Source organism: Dryobates pubescens, chromosome 7, assembly GCF_014839835.1.
Source record: "Dryobates pubescens isolate bDryPub1 chromosome 7, bDryPub1.pri, whole genome shotgun sequence".
In the NCBI taxonomy this organism is placed as follows: domain Eukaryota; kingdom Metazoa; phylum Chordata; class Aves; order Piciformes; family Picidae; genus Dryobates; species Dryobates pubescens.
In genome coordinates, this window is record NC_071618.1 from 45536108 (window position 1) to 45557192 (window position 21085).

At 47.8% G+C, this 21085-nt stretch overlaps 1 protein-coding gene across 1 annotated transcript in view; it reads left to right on the forward strand.

Moving 5' to 3' along the window:
* The first annotated feature begins 8116 nt into the window (after nucleotides 1-8116).
* The window catches only part of LHFPL6 (LHFPL tetraspan subfamily member 6), a 150605-nt gene continuing 137636 nt past the window's right edge, over nucleotides 8117-21085 (forward strand). Inside the window, exons 1-2 of the mRNA XM_009908670.2 lie at nucleotides 8117-8420; nucleotides 10757-11318. Of these exons, the coding sequence (XP_009906972.2) occupies nucleotides 10934-11318 (385 nt within the window). The 5' untranslated portion in view covers nucleotides 8117-8420; nucleotides 10757-10933. The remainder of the gene's footprint in view (nucleotides 8421-10756; nucleotides 11319-21085) is intronic.

Below are 21085 nucleotides of genomic sequence, written 5' to 3' on the forward strand. Positions count from 1 at the left end.
AGACAAAATTAAGTACTTATGGTGGCATACATCTCATCAGTCTTCTGCCGTCTAAAAGTCAGAGGTGAAGTCCATAGCTGACCATCCTGTTAGAGGAGTGGAAGAAAGGCACTGTCAGGAGGCATTTCGTCCTAGAATTCCTACTTGGTCCTCTCCACTGGCTTCATGGAAAACTTGCCTGGTGGACCATTCATCAGATGTTTTACACTCCTTTTTACCCCCATTGGTTTCACTGTGGCTTTTGACTTCTTTGCAGGCAACACTGAGTATGCCACAAATAAATAAATGAGATGTCTTATCTTCACAGCTGGAGCCTGTAGGCATGTGACATTTCACCCAGATGCATATCCTTTTGGGTGACACATCAGGGACTTGCCAGTTACAAAGGCAGAACTGCCCAAGGGCTGGTTTAAATTTTGCACCTGAAACAGAAGAACCTTTAGATTTCCAGTAATAAATCAGTGGTGGGATCTAGTTCATACCTGTCTCTTCTGTCTTGTCTGCTCCTGTGTCTCCTTTCTGTATTCAATTTTTTGTCATGCCCTCTCCATTTCCCCGTGCAGATCCGTCTCTCAGAGGCTTGTGTTTCCCTGTATCAGACATCACTACATTGGGATGCATTATTCACCTGCCCACATACCAGTATTAATCCAATTTTCTTTGAACATGATGGGATTTGAACACAATTTCTGATATCAGTAAGTGGAGATATTATGTCAGCACACCACCACTGAGATAGTGGCTCGTGTCTGATTCATTGACATGAAAAGTTGTTTTGAGAGACTTGAATGTGAGCATGAATTTATGTGTTGGGCTCCATTCTCCAAAGAATGTGAGCATGAATTTATGTGTTGGGCTCCATTCTCCAAGGTATGGGGCACAGGCTTGAAGATGTCCTTAAGTGCTTGGTAATTCATGGACAGAGTTTCTGTGTTTTACAAGCTTGAGCCAAAGTTTCTTCCTTTTTTTTTTTCAGTCACTGAAGTTAACAGAGGTACTCTTATTGCTCTCTACAGCTACCTGCAGGGAGGTTGTAGCCAGGTGGGGGTTGGTCTCTTCTCCCAGGCAACCAGCACCAGAACAAGAGGACACAGTCTCAAGCTGTGCCAGGGGAGGTTTAGGCCCAAGGTGAAGAGAAAGTTCTTCCCAGAAAGAGAGATTGGCCATTGGGATGTGCTGCCCAGGGAGGTGGTGGAGTCACCATCACTGGAGGTGTTTAGGAAGAGCCTGGAAGAGGCACTTGGTGCTGTGGTTTAGTTGCTTAGATGGTGTTGGGTGATAGGTTGGACTCGATGATCTCAGAGGTCTTTTCCAACCTGGTTAATTCCTATTCTATTCTATTCTATTCTATTCTATTCTATTCTATTCTATTCTATTCTATTCTATTCTATTCTATTCTCCTCAGGGATGAGTATTGCATCATCAGTTAACTTCATCTGCAGAAACAGGATGGTTGTGAAGAAAGAGGAAAGACAACTCTCACTGTGTCAGAGAGGAAGGATGAATTGCCTTCCTGACTTTGGAAAGAATAAGAATTAGTTCCCTCATCATCACTGCCTCAGTCCCATCCTGCCTCATTTTCCTCCAGGTGGTTAAGGGACCAAGCACTGGGCTTCACATGCTTTCATATGCAGAGCCACCACAGAGTCCTCAGACACAGAAGTGGTTTATCGAATATGCAGCTTCTGTAGGGCAGCTGGTGCTGTGCATTTGAGTGAAGCACTGTGTTTTTAAAGAGTCCTTGGTTTAATGGGCAATTTCCCTTGAAAATGGTAAACTGCAAATTAAATGGCAAAAAGCAATTAATTATTGAAATGATAATATCCTTGTAAAGGTTAAGAGGAAATATAAATGAAGTTCCTGTGAGCACATTAATGGAATTACTGTCTTTCCCCTTACAAGTGGCAACTGTAACGACCTGGCTAATTAGCTTTTTCATCAGGAAGAGGAGCATTGACAAACGTAGTTGTATTGCAGAAGCACGATCTAGTACGCTGATATTTTGCTGCAACATAATACAGAGACAGCCCTTTCACATGCAGCTGGGAGCTCTTCCCACAGCATGGCAGACTTTGGTGGAAACAGGAAATGGTGCATTTGAACAGCATGGAAAGAGCCACTCATAATTTGGAAGGATTAACACAAACCAAAGAGAAAGATTAAGAGGGACATGCAGACCAAGATGCACCTCTGTTCAACTGGCTGCAGCTTCCCTGTGAGCACAGGGCATGGCAGAGCATGAGTCAATCCTCTGTGGCTGAATAGGTGCCTCTCACTCACTGGGCACAGTTCAGGGCATGTAGCCTGTGGCTTACAGTCCACTTTGAGTCTCAAGAACTTCCTGTGCAGTATTTTTAACATGTGGAGGTATAGGTATTTATGTAGAATACACAAATATGTGCCCATGGAGGCATATGAATGCTGTATGCATACTGAATTTCCTATTGACAAGCCCTTTAGAGAGCTTTAACAGAGTGAGCCTGCATCTTCCCCACTGAGAACATGTTTTGGACACTGACATACCAGGAATTTGGTACTGTTTGGGTTACAACTGACAAGCTTTGTCATTATGATTTTCTGTGAATGAATCTGTGTGGTATTTCAGAGGTTCCAGTGTCACAGAGTGTCTGAAATCTGTACAAACCTCAGGGTGTGATGAGGAGGAAATGAGTTTCCACTTGTAATATGAATTGGCCTTTGTCTCTAGCAAGAGGATTTTCAGCTTTCATTTCTAAAACCCCCAGAAATCATTAGCCTCCTCCTTGGGAATGTGATCTAATATGGTGACCTAGATGCAAACGATTGCTGTAGCTCGGGGGAAAGCATCTCAGCTCCACTTTTGCGGCAGAAGCCTGGCAGGAAGGAACAGGCTGATGCCCTGCATCCTGTTCACAGATGCACACACTGTATGCAAATGGTGCCACTAAAATCTCTGTTGCATGATATACAAACACACCTCAGGAACCTCAAGATAGTGGCACAGGGTGATTTAGATCCACACACATTTTCTGAAGAACAGAAACAAGCTCAGCGCTCTGCCCCAACTTTTCACTCTCAAACCCTTCTCCATCGGCAGCCTGCATCAGACGCTCCTCTCCGTGTGCAGCCCTCATCAAACGCTTCGGGAAGGGAGCAAGAACCACATCCGTGCCCTTTCCTCGGGCCCCGGGAGGTGTGAAGCCGCCCTGTGCTTGCAAGCCGGGCTGTCTTCGCTTCCCGGCCGTCCAGCGAGTGTCACTGTCGAGCAGCGCAGGGCTCCAGCACACGCGGGAGCCGCAGCCGCGGGGCCAGCCAGGGAAGCAGCACGCTTCTGGCCCCCTTCTGAAAACGTCACTCTCAGCTGAAAGCCGATCCCTAACCGAGGCTTTAAAGTAGATAGAAAAAGCTTCTTACAGTTGCACGTGTAACCAGTCTCATTTCTCCAAACATGCACAGGACAAAGGGCAAGAGGACAGCACGGAAAGTTCTGCTCTTTGTGTGCGTTCCCTGCACCTGCTTTGACAGCACCTAGGGAAGACAGACAAACGTGTCCCTGAAAGAGAAGACGCCGCGGTTAAGTTATTTGTATGGGGTCTATATGCATGGAAAACAGGCTGCCTGTAGATGAGTGTTCCTTGGGAAATCACTTGCTCATCATCCATTAGTTAGGTTTTGAAGTCCACTTGGGAATAGTGGAAATTCAGGATTGAAATCACGCTGTTTTTTCTCCAAGTTTGTTCAGGACTATGCCAATTGGCCTGTTGAACGAGAACAGGTCTGGGACCTGTCATCCCGAAGCTCTGTCACCTTGGCAGTGTTTGTGAGGACAGAGCAGGCATTCTTCCCTTCAACTGCAGGGCTGGTGCGGAATAAACCTCTCTGGCCTCTCCCACAGCCACCAGGCTTGTCAGCAACAGGACACAAAGGAGATAACCAGTAGCTTGATTTGTTGTAGCTACTAGCTTAGAGCTCTGCAAAACAGCCCACCTGGGGGCTTCTATATGATAGATGAGTACTGAAATAGGATGAAACAACAAAAGGAGGGTTGGGGCAAATAATGAAGGATGCTTCTCTGGTTTTTTTTACATTGAGATATTATTTGTATGTGCATCCAGAGAGTAAAGGCTGATGCTAGCAACATAGCATTCTATCTGGTGAGACAACTGTCCTGCAGAAATGTGCTAGCTTCTGTTCAGGAACTGACAGTAATAAGAGGTATAAAATTTATCAACATGAGAATCACCATAAAAATAAGTACTGATCATTACACAGTATTGGCATGAAGTGGAGAGAGAATCTTTTATATAGAGCTAAGTTTTTAGGCCAGGACTCAGATTTAGATGTGACAGCCCAACATCTTGGAGCTCTGATTCCACCTGCAGTGGGAAACACGCAGTGTGTTTGACTTGGAAGAGACAGCGTATGGATGTGTGGGGCTCTACAGACACGAACTTGTTTCTTACAAGACTTCCTCTGGGACATCTGCAGGTGCTAGTCTTGGGGTCCTCTTTTTCTGTCTGTTCAGCTGTTTGGTTGTGGGGGGTTTGGTGGTTTTCTTTCTTCCCAGCTGCTGCTGTGGATTAGACATAATTTCAGGCAAATATATTCATTATCAGATGCTTTCCCTAGCAGTACTTGTCTGTTTGGTGTTTAGTGACTGCATTTGAATAACTGGGCTGACTCTCTGTTGTTCCCAGTGCACAGCCTCACGACTTGTTGTGCCTACACCTTTCTTTTTGATTTAAACTCGAGTGCAGACATGACCTGAAGATCCAGTTTTGTGAGATGCTTGGAACCAAGTCGGTGTAATCCCTCTCCTGTGGACCACAGGCGAAAGCAAGATGGTGGCCTGCAAGATAACAATGTCTTTTTGTCTTGTCAAAGACTGAAGAATGAAATGGAGGCTGGCTAGCTGCTTTGTTTTCCTCAGGGTTTGGGAACATACATACTCCTCTGTGGCATTTCATATGACAGTGATTGTCTTACAGGATATGTAGCAATGAAAGAGTCTGTGGCTGAGCCTGTGATGTGTGTATTAGCCAGGATTGATTTTGGTACAGCGACAGGATTTTCTCTATTCTCTTGTGCTGATTAGCTTCATTGAGTTTGTAGGGCCCCAGCTGTAACAGCTGCTTAGTCAATGGAGTGGGGAGAAGAGAAATGGTAAAATCTATAAGTACATTTTCCTGTCTCACTGCTGGGGTAGCTTTCTAACAGCATATTCATGGGTGTTTGATCCAGTCTAACTTCCAGTGGTTCCAGCAGTGGGGAATCTGCAGCTCAGGTTCCCTTGACCAACTCTCAATCTTTCTTAGAAGCAGATTCTCTTAAATTTTGAAACACCAGAACCAATTTTCAAACCAGCTGCTATTTCAGAATAGACAAGACTCTGAGGACTTTAGTCACCACTCTACTCTGTGGAGCTCTCTCTGCTTTGTTGTTACAAGACAGACTGCAGATCCTGGAGCACCGTGTAGTAACTCCCTTTTTCTTTCAGATAAGTCAGATGTGGATTGAAATGTTTTGGCTAACTTTCCCAGTAAAAATAATTCTAAGCACAATGTTCCCTGAAAGGGGCAGCAAACGCTGAGACACTTGAAGCATGCTGAGATGTAAACATTAGGGGGAAACGGAATAAGAATCTGGATGTTAACTTATGCACACAATGTGTTCAATTTGTTTCTAATCAAAGCAGAACTCCTCTGACAGCAAATGAATTGTAAAGTAAAGCTTATTACTCTGCAAGTGACTGTGTCATGTAGCCAGCTTGCAGGGGCATTCAGAGATGGTTGGCAAGATAAGATGCTTCAGGAAAGATGCAGAATTCACTGTATAGTTTCCATGAGGGAATGCAGAACGGCAGCAGCTCAGGGCACGAATATAAAAGCCATATAAGGGTAATAAATGAACTGCTGTAGAGATGCCATTAGCAAAGCAAACACTGACTTGGGGACCTTGGCATATCTCATGGAAGAGATAAATTGCATAAATAAATGCATACTTGTTTGCTTCTCCCTAGGTTTGCAAAGACAGTTTTAACTGAGAAACTGTTTATGTGTGAAACAGAAGTTTTTCCACAGTCATTCCAATGCCAAGCAATTTCTACCCTCGTCTGATCCCAATGCATGCCAAATTCAGACACATTTATCACAGGTTCATTTTAACTGAGACCCATGGCTAAGGAAAGAATGTCAGACCAGCTCTTTTAAACAATTGTGGACTCACTAATGGTACTTGATTCTTCTCTTTCTTTACACCTACAGCTCAGTTCAGATGTCACAGCGTTAGCTTAGTATCCTTGCCGTTTCACGTGTTGGTGAGACGAATAGCAGGAGGTAAAACACCTGAGTGAGCCAAGTGAAGGCATGAGAGCAGTCGGTGAAGAGCATCGACACTCAGGAAGTGTGCAGTGCCTTGCAAAGGTGAGACCTGAAAGCTGGTGCACTCTTGGAGGCAGAGGCTTGGCATCAGTCAGAAAGCTGATTTGAGGGAAGGGTGCTACAATGGTTTAGTGCAGAGCAGGTTCTCAGCCTTGAGAAAGTTACACCAACTCCCTTTCTCTTTGCCACCCTCCATGGGCACATCCACCACATGCATGTTTTGGTGTGGATCAAAGGCATGCTATTGGAGCAAACCTTCTGGTCATCCTTGCTTGTCACGTTTTGGTTTACCCAACAGTGGTGAGTGCACAAAGTCGATGACAAGGGCACTACAGCAGAAGATAGGCACCGGGGGTTCATGTAATGTGCTCTGAATGCTCATAGGGTGCTCAGACCCAGGCTGGAGTGAATCTGAAGAAAAACCCATGGAAAGGTGTGAAGGTTGTTCAGGTCCTCAACTGCTCAAATGAGATTGATCCCCATCACATGCTAATACAGTTGTATACTAGGTGGAGGTAGCACAGAGGTAGTCGTGGGGGGCATGGCTGTGTGGGGCATATGCCTTCGCTGTCTTGCTTGTGAGCACATTACTGCATGAATCCTAGCACTCAGCCTGTATTTAACCTACTTCTTGGATTTGAAGCACTTTTCCTTAAATGCACTTGAAATGTTTGGATGGAAAACTTGATCTTGCTAGATACTTTCCAATCCATTTTTTTATCCCTTGGGAAAATGTGCCTTTTCAGTGGTGTTCTGATTTTAAGACTTTGCATTATGAGGGGAAAATTGAAAGCCTTATTTTTCAAGTCCAATGAAGGTGCTCTGTAATTTCATTCTGAACATGACTGTTGTTACTATTAAATGGTGTAAACACAGACTGAGTGCAATAAACCTCACTTCCATTTAGCATTAATAATATTAATGAACAGTACTTAAATCACATGCCGTGTTCCAGGACTGTAAAAGAAACATTACCAAAGAGATTTTACATGTCTGGTGTTGACATAATTTAAACTTGGCATAAAATTGTCAACTGTCTTAAGGAATTTATTCAAGCTGTAGGGCGGAGAGGAAGAAGCAGAATAGGCGATCTCTTTCTCTCCCAGAGGCTCTGCGTGCACCACCCCTCTTCGCCCTCAGAAGGCAGCCCCTCCCCAAAACTTTACCACTTCAGACATTCTGGGAAAGGACTAGCGCTCCTGTCTCTCCGCTTGACCTAACTCAGCCAGGATGAGCTGCTTAGTACTCTGGTCACATTTACTCTCGCTGTAGACCAGCTCCCGAAACGTTGCAATCAAAATGCTGGATCAGCAGCTCGCATGCAGGCACACACACACACACTTATCACGCACACCATCGGGAGATTAGCCCATATTTTCCCATGTAAGGGCTGCAGCCTTCCCCCTTTCCTTCTATACCTCTTCCCCGCCGGCTTTTTTCCTCTCCTGCCTTTTTCTCCCCTCCATCCCCGGCTCCACCGCTCAAGGCACCCACCAGCTAGCGACGGAGTCGCGGCGGGTGGAACAGAGCTGGGACCCCCCTCTCGAGTCCCGTGGAACCGGGACCCACCGCCCTAGCACCACGAGGGCTGTGGGAGACGGGAACCACGCCCCGCCCCGACCCCTCGGAGTCAGGACTCCCGCCGTGTCCCGAGAGGGCTTGGGGAGGCCCTCCCCTTCCCCCGTCCGCTGCTCTCCCCCCGCGCCGTCTCTGCCGCCCGGCCCCTTGTCCCTGGCCCCGTCCGCGGCCCCGCAACTGCGCCGTCCGCGGCGGGTCCCGCCCGGGTAGGCGGCGGCGGGGTAAAGGGGAGGAGAGGCGGCGGAGTGTATTTTGCTTCCCGAGGAATCAAACCCGGGGAGAGAGAGGAAAGTGCAGAGGAAGGGAGGGAAAGACGGGCCGGGCTAGGGAGGGTCCGGGTCCCGGTCCCGCCCGCCTCGTAGCGCCCGCGTTATCTCCGCGCTGGGACCGCGGTAGAGTCGCTTAGGGCGGCCGTCAGCCGCCGGCCCTGCACCCATGTGCTCCCGGCAACTGCAGAGGGCAACCCCCGCGTACGGCGTATCAGTAAGTAGCCCTTCATCTCCCCGGCACCTTGTCCAGCCCTATCCCGGCAGTCCCGGACCTCCCGCATTCCCTGCCCCTCCCGGTCCCCCTGCCCCCGGTTACTGTCCTGGACCTCTGCCCTCCCGTACTCCTTGTACGCTGCATGCCCTGTGCGACTCCCGATCCCCGACCCTTCAGAACCGCCTTCCCCTCCCAAGCCCCTACCCACCTTGTACGGCCATATCCCCTACATCCCCGGACCCTCATCCACTCCTGTATCGTACCGACACCCTGCCCAGCCCATCCTTTGCCCGTTCTACCGGACCCTCCAGATTCCCTTCCCCTCCTGGATCCCCACCCCTCCCATCCTTTTGCCTTCCCACATGCTACCCCTCCCGGGCCCCCGTCCTTCCCGGATCTCCCTGCCACCCCAAACCACTCTCCCTTTTCGGCCCCCACCCTGTCTTCCTGGCTCTCTACTCTAGTCCTCTCGGATCCCCTGCTCTTCCAGCACCTCTGCCTTGCCAGCCCTTCCCCGCCTGCATCTCCCTTTCTACCCTTTCCTCTCCCAGCCTGTTTCTCCTGGACCCCCTGTCCTCCCAGCCTCTGCCCCTCCTGTATCCCCTGCCCTTCCCGGACTCTCTGCACCCCAGCCTACCCCTCCCCGGACGCCCTTGCACCCTCCCGGCCCCGCGGGCGCGGCGCATCTCGCCCCGCAGCCTTTCCCTCGCATCACCTCGGCGAGTTTTGGTTCCCGGCCGCCGCCTTCCCTGCGGGGCAGCCGGATATCTCCTCCGCCCCCTCCTGCCCCGGGAGGGAGAGGAGTGGGGTTTCGGGGCCGGAGGGGCGATCCCGCCTCCCCGGAGAGCGCCTGGGCTGTGGTCTGGCAGTTTCCGGAGAAGCAAAACTAATGCCCCGCCGGAGCGGGCGGGTTTGCAGGGTCCTATCCCTGGAAGTCTCGATGTTGTCCCCTTTTTCTAGCCGTACCTCCTCCCCCGATTCAAGGATGACCTCCCCCAAGTGCCGTGACCCACTTTTGCCTTAGGCGTTTGTTGTCGTGGCAAGACCCAGACAGACTTCTCCAGAAGATGCCTCTGGCGGGATGGAGGCACCCTATGCCCCCAGTTTTTATCCTCAGGGATATGGTCTCTTGCCGGTTGAAAGGCATTTTTGTGGCTGGGCTAGGAACAGATAGGTGTGTGCTTCTTGAGTAGCCTCTCTTAAAATTACAGGAGAGACTTCTTAACGTTTTGAAAGTAAGCAAAACTTTTGCGTGGTGCACATGCTTCATTTGACTTACATTCCCTCCTTGTGCTGAAGTAGTATTCATTTTGTTGCCTGTACATCAATTAAATTCACTGACTGGCATCTAATCATGCTTAGGAAAAAGTCCCTGTAAATAGCTACTGGAATTAATTTGGCAGCAACTGTCAGAAATGATCATAAATTCACAAATGCAGTCAGAGTAATGATCCAGCATGGATTTAACAAGAACACACACCACCCCCCACCCCCACCCCAGTCTCTGGGAAGCAGCATAGAGGCTTTTTGACAATCAGACACATTTGGTCACACTGATACTGAACTCAGAGGCTGGGAGTTGTCCAAGAGGGATGCAGAGAGGTTAAGGGTCCTGGATTTGGGCTGGAAAGAGGCAAAGAAGAGGAAAACAGAGATCCCTGTGTTTTAGGCATGTACTGCTTGAGGGTGCATGAGGATGACTCCAAAAGATGTGACTATCTGCGCCTACCAGGAGCCCACCTGAGGCTGGGGTTCCTGGCACATCTGAACCATTTGTACAGAGATGCCAACAAGGGAGGGGTGGAAAAAATGTCATCTTCTTAGACTTCTCATAGGGGTATGCTAATGAGGTTTACCTCTGCCACAGGCATCTGATCTTGAAAAGCCTTAGGTGCAGCGAGCAGTTTCCCCGAAGCTGCGGGGCCGTGCCAAATGCGAAGTACATTCCCGGCAGCATCACAGGAGGAAGGCCTGACTAGCCAAGGAGAGAAACCTCACCTTCTTCCTCTGTTGGTACAGGAAAGACCAAGAAAGGTGTTGGAGAACTATAAGTAGGCAAGTTCACAGGGAGCCCCTGAAGGTGGCTGCAGAGCATTCCTGTATCTGCACAGCTGGCTGTGCCAGCCAGCTGCTCCCACCACCATCCTGCTATCCCCAGCAGCCACTGTCGTTGACAGTGATTCTAGTGTCTGCTTGCGAGGATGAGGCAGAGAAGTGAGGTGTCCTAATGAGCAGTCCGTAGGAAGGACCCTGGCAGAGAAACATTTTTTCCTAACATTATTTCTGAACCTTCTTTTTTCTCATTTGGTTTTTTTGTGTGTGTGTTACTTAATTAGGAATCTTTGACACTTCATGATGGGAGGAAACGTCCCCTCGGCTGTTAGGATCCAATCTTCTCCCAGTGCGAGGATTTGTCAAGGCTGAGAGACTCCGGATTATCCATAACCCTCCCCTGAAAGACACAGCTGCTTCTCTGTTGCCCTCTGGAGAGGTCTCTTGGAGCAGATACAGAGATGGCCTCCAGCCTCACCTGTGCTGGTATCATCTGGGCTTTCCTCTCCTTCCTCTGCGCTGCTGCCTCCTGTGTGGGCTTCTTCATGCCCTACTGGCTCTTGGGGTCTCAGCTGGAGAAGTCGGTTTCCTTTGGCACTTTCCGGAGGTGCTCGTACCCGGTGCGGGACGAGAGCCGCCAGGTGACCGTGATGGTGGAGCAGTGTGGCCGCTACGCCTCCTTTCAGGCCATCCCGAGTGCGGAGTGGAGGATCTGCACGGTGGTGACGGGGCTGGGCTGTGGCCTGCTCCTCTTGGTGGCCCTGACGGCGCTCATGGGCTGCTGCGTGTCTGAGCTCATCTCCAGGACTGTGGGCAGGGTGGCAGGAGGCATCCAGTTCCTGGGGGGTAAGTGCTTGTGTGAGGAGGCGATGGGAGCGTCCAGGCTCTTGATTTATGTGTGCGGAGGATCCCCATGTGCTTTAGGATGGGGAGGGGGTGAATCAAACCTCCTGCTGGTGTCAGAGTCCCCTTGGGTTCCTCAATGATTGTGCTGGTTGTCTGCATGTCTGATTGCGGCCCAAAGATACAGGCACCTGTGGTCACTCACTTGTGCTTAAGTGCCTGCTTGGCTGTTGTGCAACCTTTGAGAGCTGCATGGTAAGTCAACTTCTGCATGTCAGCATCTTCACAGTGGTCCTGTGGCTGTAGTTTGCAGCAGAGTTGAGCCAGGATGGATACCTGGAGAAGTGTGGGGGCTGCAGAGCCCCGTGGAGTGCTGAGGATTTGCAGAGGAGATGCTATCTTCTTTCCCTTTCCTACCTCCACCACTGGCACCGCTCCCTCCACCTCTGCTCTCTGCAGCTGTGTAGATCTGGCAACAAGTTTTTTGCCCATGTTTGAAGCAGGGATTGTTTATCCTTGGTGGAGGTGACCCACCATCTCCAAGTGGAGCCCTGCCAGGCCTTCTGACCTGTGCTGCCTGCCTGTGGTGCTGCAGATTTGTCCATGGGCTAGACAGCCTGTGGGAAAATTTCCTCCTCTCCTTTTTTGCCTTGTAATTGTATGGAGCATTCACAACTGTGGAGTATTTGAAGGGTATGAGAGAATGAGCAGGATCCCCAAGCACGTTTTACAGGGCAGTTTCCCTGGTAAGTCATCACTGTCTTGTCGTGTGTGACGTGACTCAGCGGCGCTCACTTTCGCCCGGTGCAAGCGTTCCACCGCCCGCATGTGCCTGGCCCCGTACGGGGATGTGTTTCCCTGAGCTTGGGTGCTGGGGCAGCTCAGGTGCCAGTGTTTCAGGTGCCCGATAGAGTCTGGTCCCTGCAGGGTGCCCTGGCTCATGGCTTGGAGGAGCAGGCTGCAGTGGGACCCCCACCTCTCTCCTCTACCAACAGAAACTTGCCCTGCAAGGGCAGTCAGGATATATCCTAGATCTGCAGCAGTAAGGAAGCTAGAGACAAAAGCCCAGTGCTGTCCAGTTCAGAGTGGACACCTGAGACAAGGAGTGGGCCCTTTGCCAAGGCTCCAGCCAGGTGATGCCAGCAGAGCTGCTTCCCAGCTGCGCAGAGCCCTGACTACTTTTTGAGTAGTTTCTGCGCCTTAGAGCACTTCACCTTTCCCTCGGCTTTGTGACCCACAGGCATTCCTCTGCTTAATCTGGCTGACAATTTGAATGTGCAGCAGCTGCTGGAGAGTTAACTCTGCTGGGAGCTGCAGCTTCTTGAAGCCTGCTCCATTATGCAATTCCAGCCAGGCAGTGAGGGGGTGGAGGCATTTTCCGTTCCATGACACGCTGTAAGCCTGCTTAGTCTGGCTGTATTCAGGCCATCTCAGGCTGGTTTGTCTCCTCGGGCTTTATTTTGTATTTGGCCCCTTCCTTGTGGCCAGACTCTCCTGCCTGCCCACAGAATGGGGCCAGATGAGCTCGTGTCTGCTTAGAGCCACCCTAAAAACCATGCCAGCTCCAATGGGGTGGCTGGCTGGCCAGGGGATGCAGAAGGAACTGCATGCCCCTGTGACACTGATACGGGCCGAAAGTGTGCCTCCTTTTTGGATGTAGGATGGTGACTCCTGTGCAAGGAGGTGAGAGGTCACTTCAGACCACACTTTGGCCACCTCTGGAACTTGTCCCAGCTGACTGGGCAGCATGTCATCCTGGCTAAGTGTGAGCAGGTAGTGCATGTCCTTGCTAGGTGGCAATTCAAAGAACTGTGAACTCGTGACAGGAAACAAAAGAATTGCCAACAACTTTGCTTACAGTTCAGAAATTAGTTACACAGCATGTCTAATTTTCCACTCTACTGGCTTTTATGGTTGTCTCTCATCTCACTCAGCTCTGCTGGAGGTGTGTCAGAAATGAACAAAGTGAAATCCCATCACTTCTCTACCTGCTTAAAACCCCACTCTGGGGACATGAGGGTGAAAGCCAGCGATTTGGGTGAACTGAAGTGACACACTAGGGTGAAGATCAAATCCTTACACCCTTAAACAGGTCTGCAGCTGCTGTAAATTAGTATAGCTTCATTGTTTAAACAACATGACTCTGTTTATTCAGATGCCTAGGCACTATGATTGTTAGGTTATTTGATGTCAAGATAGCTACAAGGTGTTTGTTGTATTTACTAACCAGGAATGCCAGCTCTTTGTTCCTGGTGCTGCAGTTGTAGATTCAGTTACATGCCATGATGTGTGCTTTGAATATGTCTCAGTGACAGCACAGTAATTGTTATTTTAATTGACCTCCACTTGGAGATCTAACCAAACAAAACCCTCACAGATACATTTTTGACTAGGTAAAAGAATTTTCTCCTATCTTGATATGAAGAAAAAACCTGGTGAAATAAACAGCCCACTGAGTGATGCTAGTAATTCATCCTCTGTGTTAGGGGAAGGAGATGGCTCAGTGGCTTCACTTTGTTTTCAGCTGCATCACCTGAACCAATACCCTGTTGTGGGGTTGCTCCAGTGGAGGATGATGAGTGTTAGAATTAACCATATTGCTCTTGAGGTTAGAAACCAGTATAAAGATGCACTCAGCATAGCCACTTTGTGACTTCAGTGGTGTTCCGTTAGTCTGGGATCCAAGTGTTTTGCATAACGTGATTTAAAGACATGGACTTGATGAGGAGCTGAGCTAGTAGACAGTGGAGTCATCCCCCAAAAGTGGGTGACATGTACAAGTCCCTGAAGTTGTGGTGAGTCAGAGCACCAAAGCTGCTAAAACTAACTTAACTGCAACACTGGAATCGTTTTTACTGCTGTGGTGGGGTGGCAGGGGTTTGCTTACCAGAGGCCTGATCCTCCTCTTATGGCAGTGCAAAGGAGGAGTGACTCCAAGTGGGTCAGTGGAATAACACCTGTATAAAAGTAGTGCAGCTTGCACTAGCTAAATGGTGCCAAGCTTTTACTGCTGGGATTTCCCCAAGTTGTATAATTCACTCACAGGAGTGAATTATTCATGAGTGTTGTACCATAATCTGCTGTCCTCATAGAGAGTGAATGGCAGAACCTGCAAGAAACTGCAGATCCGTGCAGAGTGGAAAGGGTTCTGTGGATATTTGTGGATCATACATACTTGGGCTGCATCTGCTATTTCAGATGATCCTGGCTATAGAGCATGCATCTATTTTGAGATGACAGGGATGATACATCCTGCTTCTGCTCCTAGGAGGAGGACTGCGTCATAGACTTTTCCTTCCAGTTGCAATTATGGGAACCACTTCCTTTCCCATGCACAGTCAGGTGGCAGCACTGAAGCCATTAAAGCAATTGCTTACCAGAAAGACAATTAGTTTTCAGCTTTTTCTGAGGCATTTTGGTAGTGGGTAACAAGGGGCAGCCAGCACCCCAAGGCCAGCCATTTCTGCAGTGGCTGTCAGTGTTTGCAGTCCACGGCTGTTGAGCTGCTGCTACGTGGCTCAGAACATGCTTCACGGACCCTTCTGTCTGATTGCTTTGAAGAACTGACAACTGAGGTGAAAGTTATGCTGTCTGTAACCTCTTGAGGGCACAGTTAAGTAGATGGATACAGTCTTCACTGATAACAGTAAGTGCAGTGTTTCCAGCTGGTTTCCTTTGAGAGTGTGGAAGGCTTAGGAAAATGTAATGTAGCTAGAACAGGTTGCAAGGATGTATCTTTGACCATAACTATTGAGGACATTGACAGCTGGAAGTGAAGTTTAACAGATCTATGGCAAATTGGAGCCTGTAATTATTGATCTTCTTTCCATTGTGCCATGGCAAGTCAATTCCACTTTATTGGAGAGACTAGAAATTTGCAGGCAGGTGACTCAGATATGACATACTAATTTGGTGAGTAGTTTCACCCTCTGAATGCAGAACAATGGTTTTAAGAACACAGCAGTAATTTTAAGAACATAATGAACTTAAAGGTTACCTAGTTTTATGAGAGGCAGTGGATCAAAGGACACAAGTGTTACAAGGATGGTCAATTCAAATAGCGTTGTGCTGGCAAGGCGAAGCTCTTCATTAAAATGGACAGCATGGAGGAATTACAGATGAAATCTGCATTAGCTCAGAACTGCCTTTGACTGCATAGGACAGCTAGGCCAAGCTCAGAGGGGTGCTAGTCCAAGGGAACAAAGTATGAAAGGGCCTGCTGATGTAGACCTCTCCCTGAGCCTGACAATTTGGCCCTGATTCTGAGTGGCACGTGAGAGGTGAGCCCTTTCCATGATGACTAAGTAACCATGTGGTCTGTCCTGTTGTCTGTAGCACCGATAGCTCATGGATTGTACTCAAGCAGAGCACAAGTTGTGCCACTCTCTTCAGTACATAAGCAAAGTTTCCAGCAGTGCCTTCTCTTCCTTTCCTCGTTTCTCCGTTTTGTTTCCCTTATGTCTCTGGGGAATGTTGAAACTCCTGAGACTGTGGTCCTTGAATTGCTGGTGGGAAACTCGGGAGAGCTCTTGAAGCAGAAGGTGTTGAGAGGAGTGTTTGGTCGTTTGAGAAGAGGAGGACTCAGATCCTAACAACTTCTGATTTTTTTCTCGGTTAAGACAGTGAAGGGAGAAACCTAAGTCATGTCTGAAGCCATGTGCCTGGCAGTTAAAGACAGCCTGTGGGGCAAGGGGAACGAAGGTAGTTTAGATTCTGAGACTGGCTAATAAAAAGTCATTAGGGACTTCGGTGAGAGTAGTTCCAGCTGGCTACAGGGACTAGAAACTCCTACAGAAGCCTGATGTGGAGCTGGAGGAAAAGAACTGCAGGCATTGACTAGTAACCTTTATTTTGTCTGACAGCTGAAGTGAAACTCTCTCTTTCTGCCTGGAAGACTAAGGGCAGGATTATTTTCTGTCCATGGGGAGAAAATGTAACTGAGAAGGGACTTGCTGGGGAGGGAAGATCTGAGGTGATCAAGAGAATTCCAGGAAGCAAATGGTTGTCCCAGACTCTTTTGCAGTTCTCCCAGGCCTATCTCATCCGTTTGCCCATCTATTCCTGGTCTTCCCAACTCCTCCTGAAATTTGTACCTGAAAAAACCCTCAGGTATAAAAACATTCATGACCTTTTAGTCCTTTAAACCTAAAAACATGCTTTGAAGGGCTACCCTTTTGGAAGAGGCTGTGGAGAAGCGTGTGCTTCTGTCCAGCACCCAGCAGTCTTCACCACCTGCAAGTTAGCTGCCTGGGGCTGTGTTGCCACATCTTTCTCTTTTCTCTTGTTAGATACAAAGCTTTACTGACTTTGCTGTGCTCAGGTGACAGGGCGGTTCTCATTCTAGACACAGGCAGGCTGCAGGCTGGGTGTCAGTACAGGGTAGCACCCCAGGAGTGGCTTATGAAAGGAGCAAATGCCTCGCCCGGAGGTGAGGAGGAAGCGGGGAGCAAGGGGCTGCCGGATGTTACTAGTGAGTGATTGCCTGCCGTGCCCTGAGCTCGCAGAGGCAGCACAAGTAAGGTCAGCAGAAAACACTCTAACAATTGATCTGCCCTTGCTTGGGTCATAGGACAGCCTTCATGTGAGTTTGGTTTGGAAAAACTGTATCTGAGTAAAAACCTTCTAGTCTGAATCGAGTTTGCTGAAATCAGGCTCTCCATGACTGGCTCCAATGGTGAATGACTGTGACTGGTTTTCTCCCAGGCCATTCATGTAAATATTAAAAAGGCAGCCCCAGGAAGATACCACTGCAAAATTCTGTTTGCTTGAGGATCATTACATCGTTGTTATTTTTTAAGGTACAAGGGATAGGTTGTTTTTAATCCATCTAAGCTGTGCTATGTTGTGATTATCAGAATAGCCTGTGTGCTATTCTGTGTGCTTCATACCTCTCCAGTTTTCAACAGACATCCACTGTTTATGGTTTTGCAGCTTCGTGCCTTCTCAGACTCACTCTGACTTGCTAAACTGCATCCTGTGACTGCTAGTGCTATGCTCAGTGTTTGCTTCCCCAGGCTGTGGGGTACCTTCACATACTGTGGTAGAGCACAAAGTCAAATTCTTGGATCTAGGCTTGGAATCCAGGTAAGGAAGGAAAGGAAATGTTACTGTTTGGGGAGATGTGCAGAGCAAGAGGCTTTAAACAGTGATGTTACCTTAACAGATTTTGTAGCATATGTTTTACTGATGATTAGCCATCTCTCTCTCTGTGCTGTATTTAGACAGCAATTAAAATACAAGACAAATTCAGGACTGAATCTGAACTGATGCATTATATGTCCTCTGTCACTCCCACTTTATAAGCAACATTCATCAGATTCCTGCTCTAGCCTGTGTTGCTTAAATCTTTCCTCTATGCATGGGACCCTGAATCTGCCTGAAGGGGAATGCAAGTTAGCAGGTGCTTCTCTGAAATAACTGAAGAAGAGGTGCAGGCTTAGATACTGCATGTTCTTAAGAGAGGATCCCATTGCCCATGGTTGCCTTCTCCTTGCTCACAGAAGTTTGTGCTTCAGGCTTGCTGATTAACAGATCTAACAGCACAACTTCTGGTTGAGGTTGTCTCCTGAGGAATCCTTCTGAAGGAGACTTGAGTGAGCCAATGTTTCCCATTTAAGCTAATGCCAACTGCTTTAACAGATCAGGTCAGCAAGGAAGACTTGGTAATAAACACCACTGGTCATAAAGTGCAGACTCAGTAGCTCTGAGTGTGCCATCTCTGCCAGCGAAGTCAATGAGCAGCACAGAGCAAGCAGGGAGCTGTAGTACTATGGGAACAGTGGCGATGCAACTTGAAGAAGACAAATGATGTGGAGAGGATCCTTCAGATTTAGCAGTCTGGTTTTTTTCTTTCTGACTCCAACAGCTTCAGATGTATCAGCTCCTAGTGTTTCACTAACTACTGAACAAACAGCAGGGCCCTCGTGGGCTGCAAACGTTTGCATGTCCTTTGAAGTCAGCGACAGTACAGATGACATCTGGGTTTCTGTCCTAGAAGTAAGATGATTTGATTGTGACACTAGCCTGAAGAAGGTGTGGTTTGGAGGCTGTTTATTCTTGAGGATCTGCCCCAGTGAATGAGCCTGTTTAGGATACAGGCTGTAACTGCAAACACAGTCATTTTGGGGTGGGTTGGTTGGGTTTGTTTGGGTGGGTGGTGGTTTGTTTGTTTGGGGGTTTTTTTGCTTGTTTGGGTTTTTCATTTCCAGACTGTTTTCTCCTAATGTAAATCTTGGCTAAATACATGGAGGGAGAAAACATGCAGAGTTTCAGCCTGAAGCAAATTCTGCAAGTTAGATTTGAGGTGCTTTGGAAGCACATTTACAATGGAAATGCTGATGTAGGAGGAAAATAGAAGGAAGACTCTCTCTATTTTTGTTTCTTTTCCTGTTGATGTCGAATATAAAAGTGGTGTTTTGAATATTGTTGCAGCTGTGTTGGGTTGAAGCAGAATTTTGCACTGAGAACAGAATTTTTGATCTAAAGAAGTCCTAGAGTGCTGTTTTATTCATCTGTAGAATGAAGTTCAGACTTCTTTCCCTACCCCCCATCTTTTATTAGAAAGGAGCAATGATGCTCAGCACTTCTGTGACACTTTTAATTTCCAAAGGCTTTTCTTGCATAACCTAATGAAACTTCAGAAAATGTGAGGCAAGGGAGCAGATAATGTATTGTGCTGATGCAGAGTCAAACTAAATTCAGAGTTACATCGCTTCAGATCCTTTGCATTTGTGTTGATTAGAGCAGAATCTGGTGTGGAATTAGCCATTTTGTTTCTGCTCTGGAATGCCTGGCTTGTTTTGCTCCCTGAGCTCCATGAGATATTTGAATATTGCTGGGAACTTCATTTAGGCATCAAAATGCTTCAATATTTTCCAGTGCAGGTGAGGTCATGTGCCCTACAGAGAGGAGAGGATTGTTCCTAGTGGGGTGTTTTCCAGGGTTTCGACCAGTGTTTAATGTCTACATAATATGCCTTTATTGTTGTTACTGTGTGTGTTTGCTTGGGTTTAATTTCTCTCAGGAAACTGCTGAGCATTCCAGTTGGCATTTTTCACAGGACTCTATTGCATTTCCTATTCCTTGCTCACACCCCTTGATTGCTCCAATACACATTTTCACTTTTTAAGCTCTTTGACCCTGTAAAGTACAGTAAGACAATTTTCAGCCTCCTTCCTCATTTCAGTGAGGCCAGGCACAGAACTTGAGGGCAACCAATGTATTGTTTCCATACAGAGAGCAGTTAGGAGGGAGCATGGCATAATAAGAAAAAGTGATGTATTTGTGCCACCAAAAGTCCCCCCACAGCTGCATCCCTTCTGTGGCCATCATGCTGCCTGCTCCCTGTTTAAGAATTTTCTTTTGCTCTATGGAATACCTTTGTTGACTTCAGTGATGCTAAGCTTGCCATGTTGCCAAAATGCAGTGTCCTCAAGTCACAGAGGACCAAGAAGGACATCCTCTCCTTGGTCTTGAAATGACTCTGCCACCACAAGACATCACAGGTCAGAGAGACAACACTGCATTTGACAGATCCCTTCTAGTAGCTGTCCTGTATCTTCTCAGGCATGAAAAACTGGGCATGGTCAATGCACCCTGACAATGCTGGGGGTAAGGCTGATTCACTAGGCTTGATTAGATCTCATTTACATTGTTTATTCCACTGTCAGTCCCCTGATGTCACAGGTGCATCTGAGAACAGAGTCAGACTTTTCATCTCCCTAGACTGTTTTTTTCTTAGAGCCTGACCTGCTGCAGTCAACAGCAGTATTCCCCCTTGGGACTCAGGGGAGGGCAGGATGTGGAGCTCAGCTCCGTTGCTCCTCATTGTGGCTAGTGGGATTTGGAAGAGGTTGCTGCTGTGTAGCCACGCAGAGACCTTCACAAGATGGCAGACCCTACCTAATTTCTCACTGCAGGATATTAATTACAGCAGGACAGAACTCTTTGTCGAGAGAGTTGCTGTGCCATGAGCTGAGTTAATGCTTTCCTTCATAATCCTGATAACCCCCATTCTTCCATGGAGGCCATTCTGAATTGATTTAAAGGTACAGTTCTTTACTGGGCTCACAGACTCTTCAGTACTCTTGGCAGTAGTTTTTAAGAAGATAAAGAAAATGTTAATGAAGAAAAGCCTAAACAGTTAGCTATTGGAAATCACTGTTATTTTTATCTTGTCACATGATCCTGAAGGCTCTGGAGAGAATGAAGCAGAAAATGCGGAGTTCTGATAAACACTGCGTCGTGTCTGTAGCTATGTAAAGATTTGACCCTTTCCCTTTCAATCTGACAGTTCACTTGTCTTGTCTTGTCTCCCAGTAAAGATGCTTCTGTGTATGAAGTGCAGTTACTGATTGGAGAAGAATGGTTTCCAATGAAAGTGAAGGGATGTGGAGCTTGTCCCTTGCACTGAGGAGAAAGGATTTGAGATGAAGCCATGAATTGATCAATCTAGAATGACAAAAGCTGCTTCTGAAATACAGCACCCCGTGAAAGACTATGAAACTCACTGACATAGTAGAGTGTAAGAAAGAGCCTTACAGCTTCTGAGGAGTGTGACTTCTTCACAAAGTCAGCCTTCTGTCTGCATCTGCAGCTAACTGAAAGCCTATTTATGCAGAGATTTTTAATTGTTTTAAGTGTTTCTTTAAATCAGAATGACCTTGGCACTCAGACACCGCCAGCAATTCAGGTCAGGTACAGTGCATCTGTATGCCAGTTACTGGGAAGGGTTACCAGGACATACTAAAAAATGCTTTGGTTTTGGACTC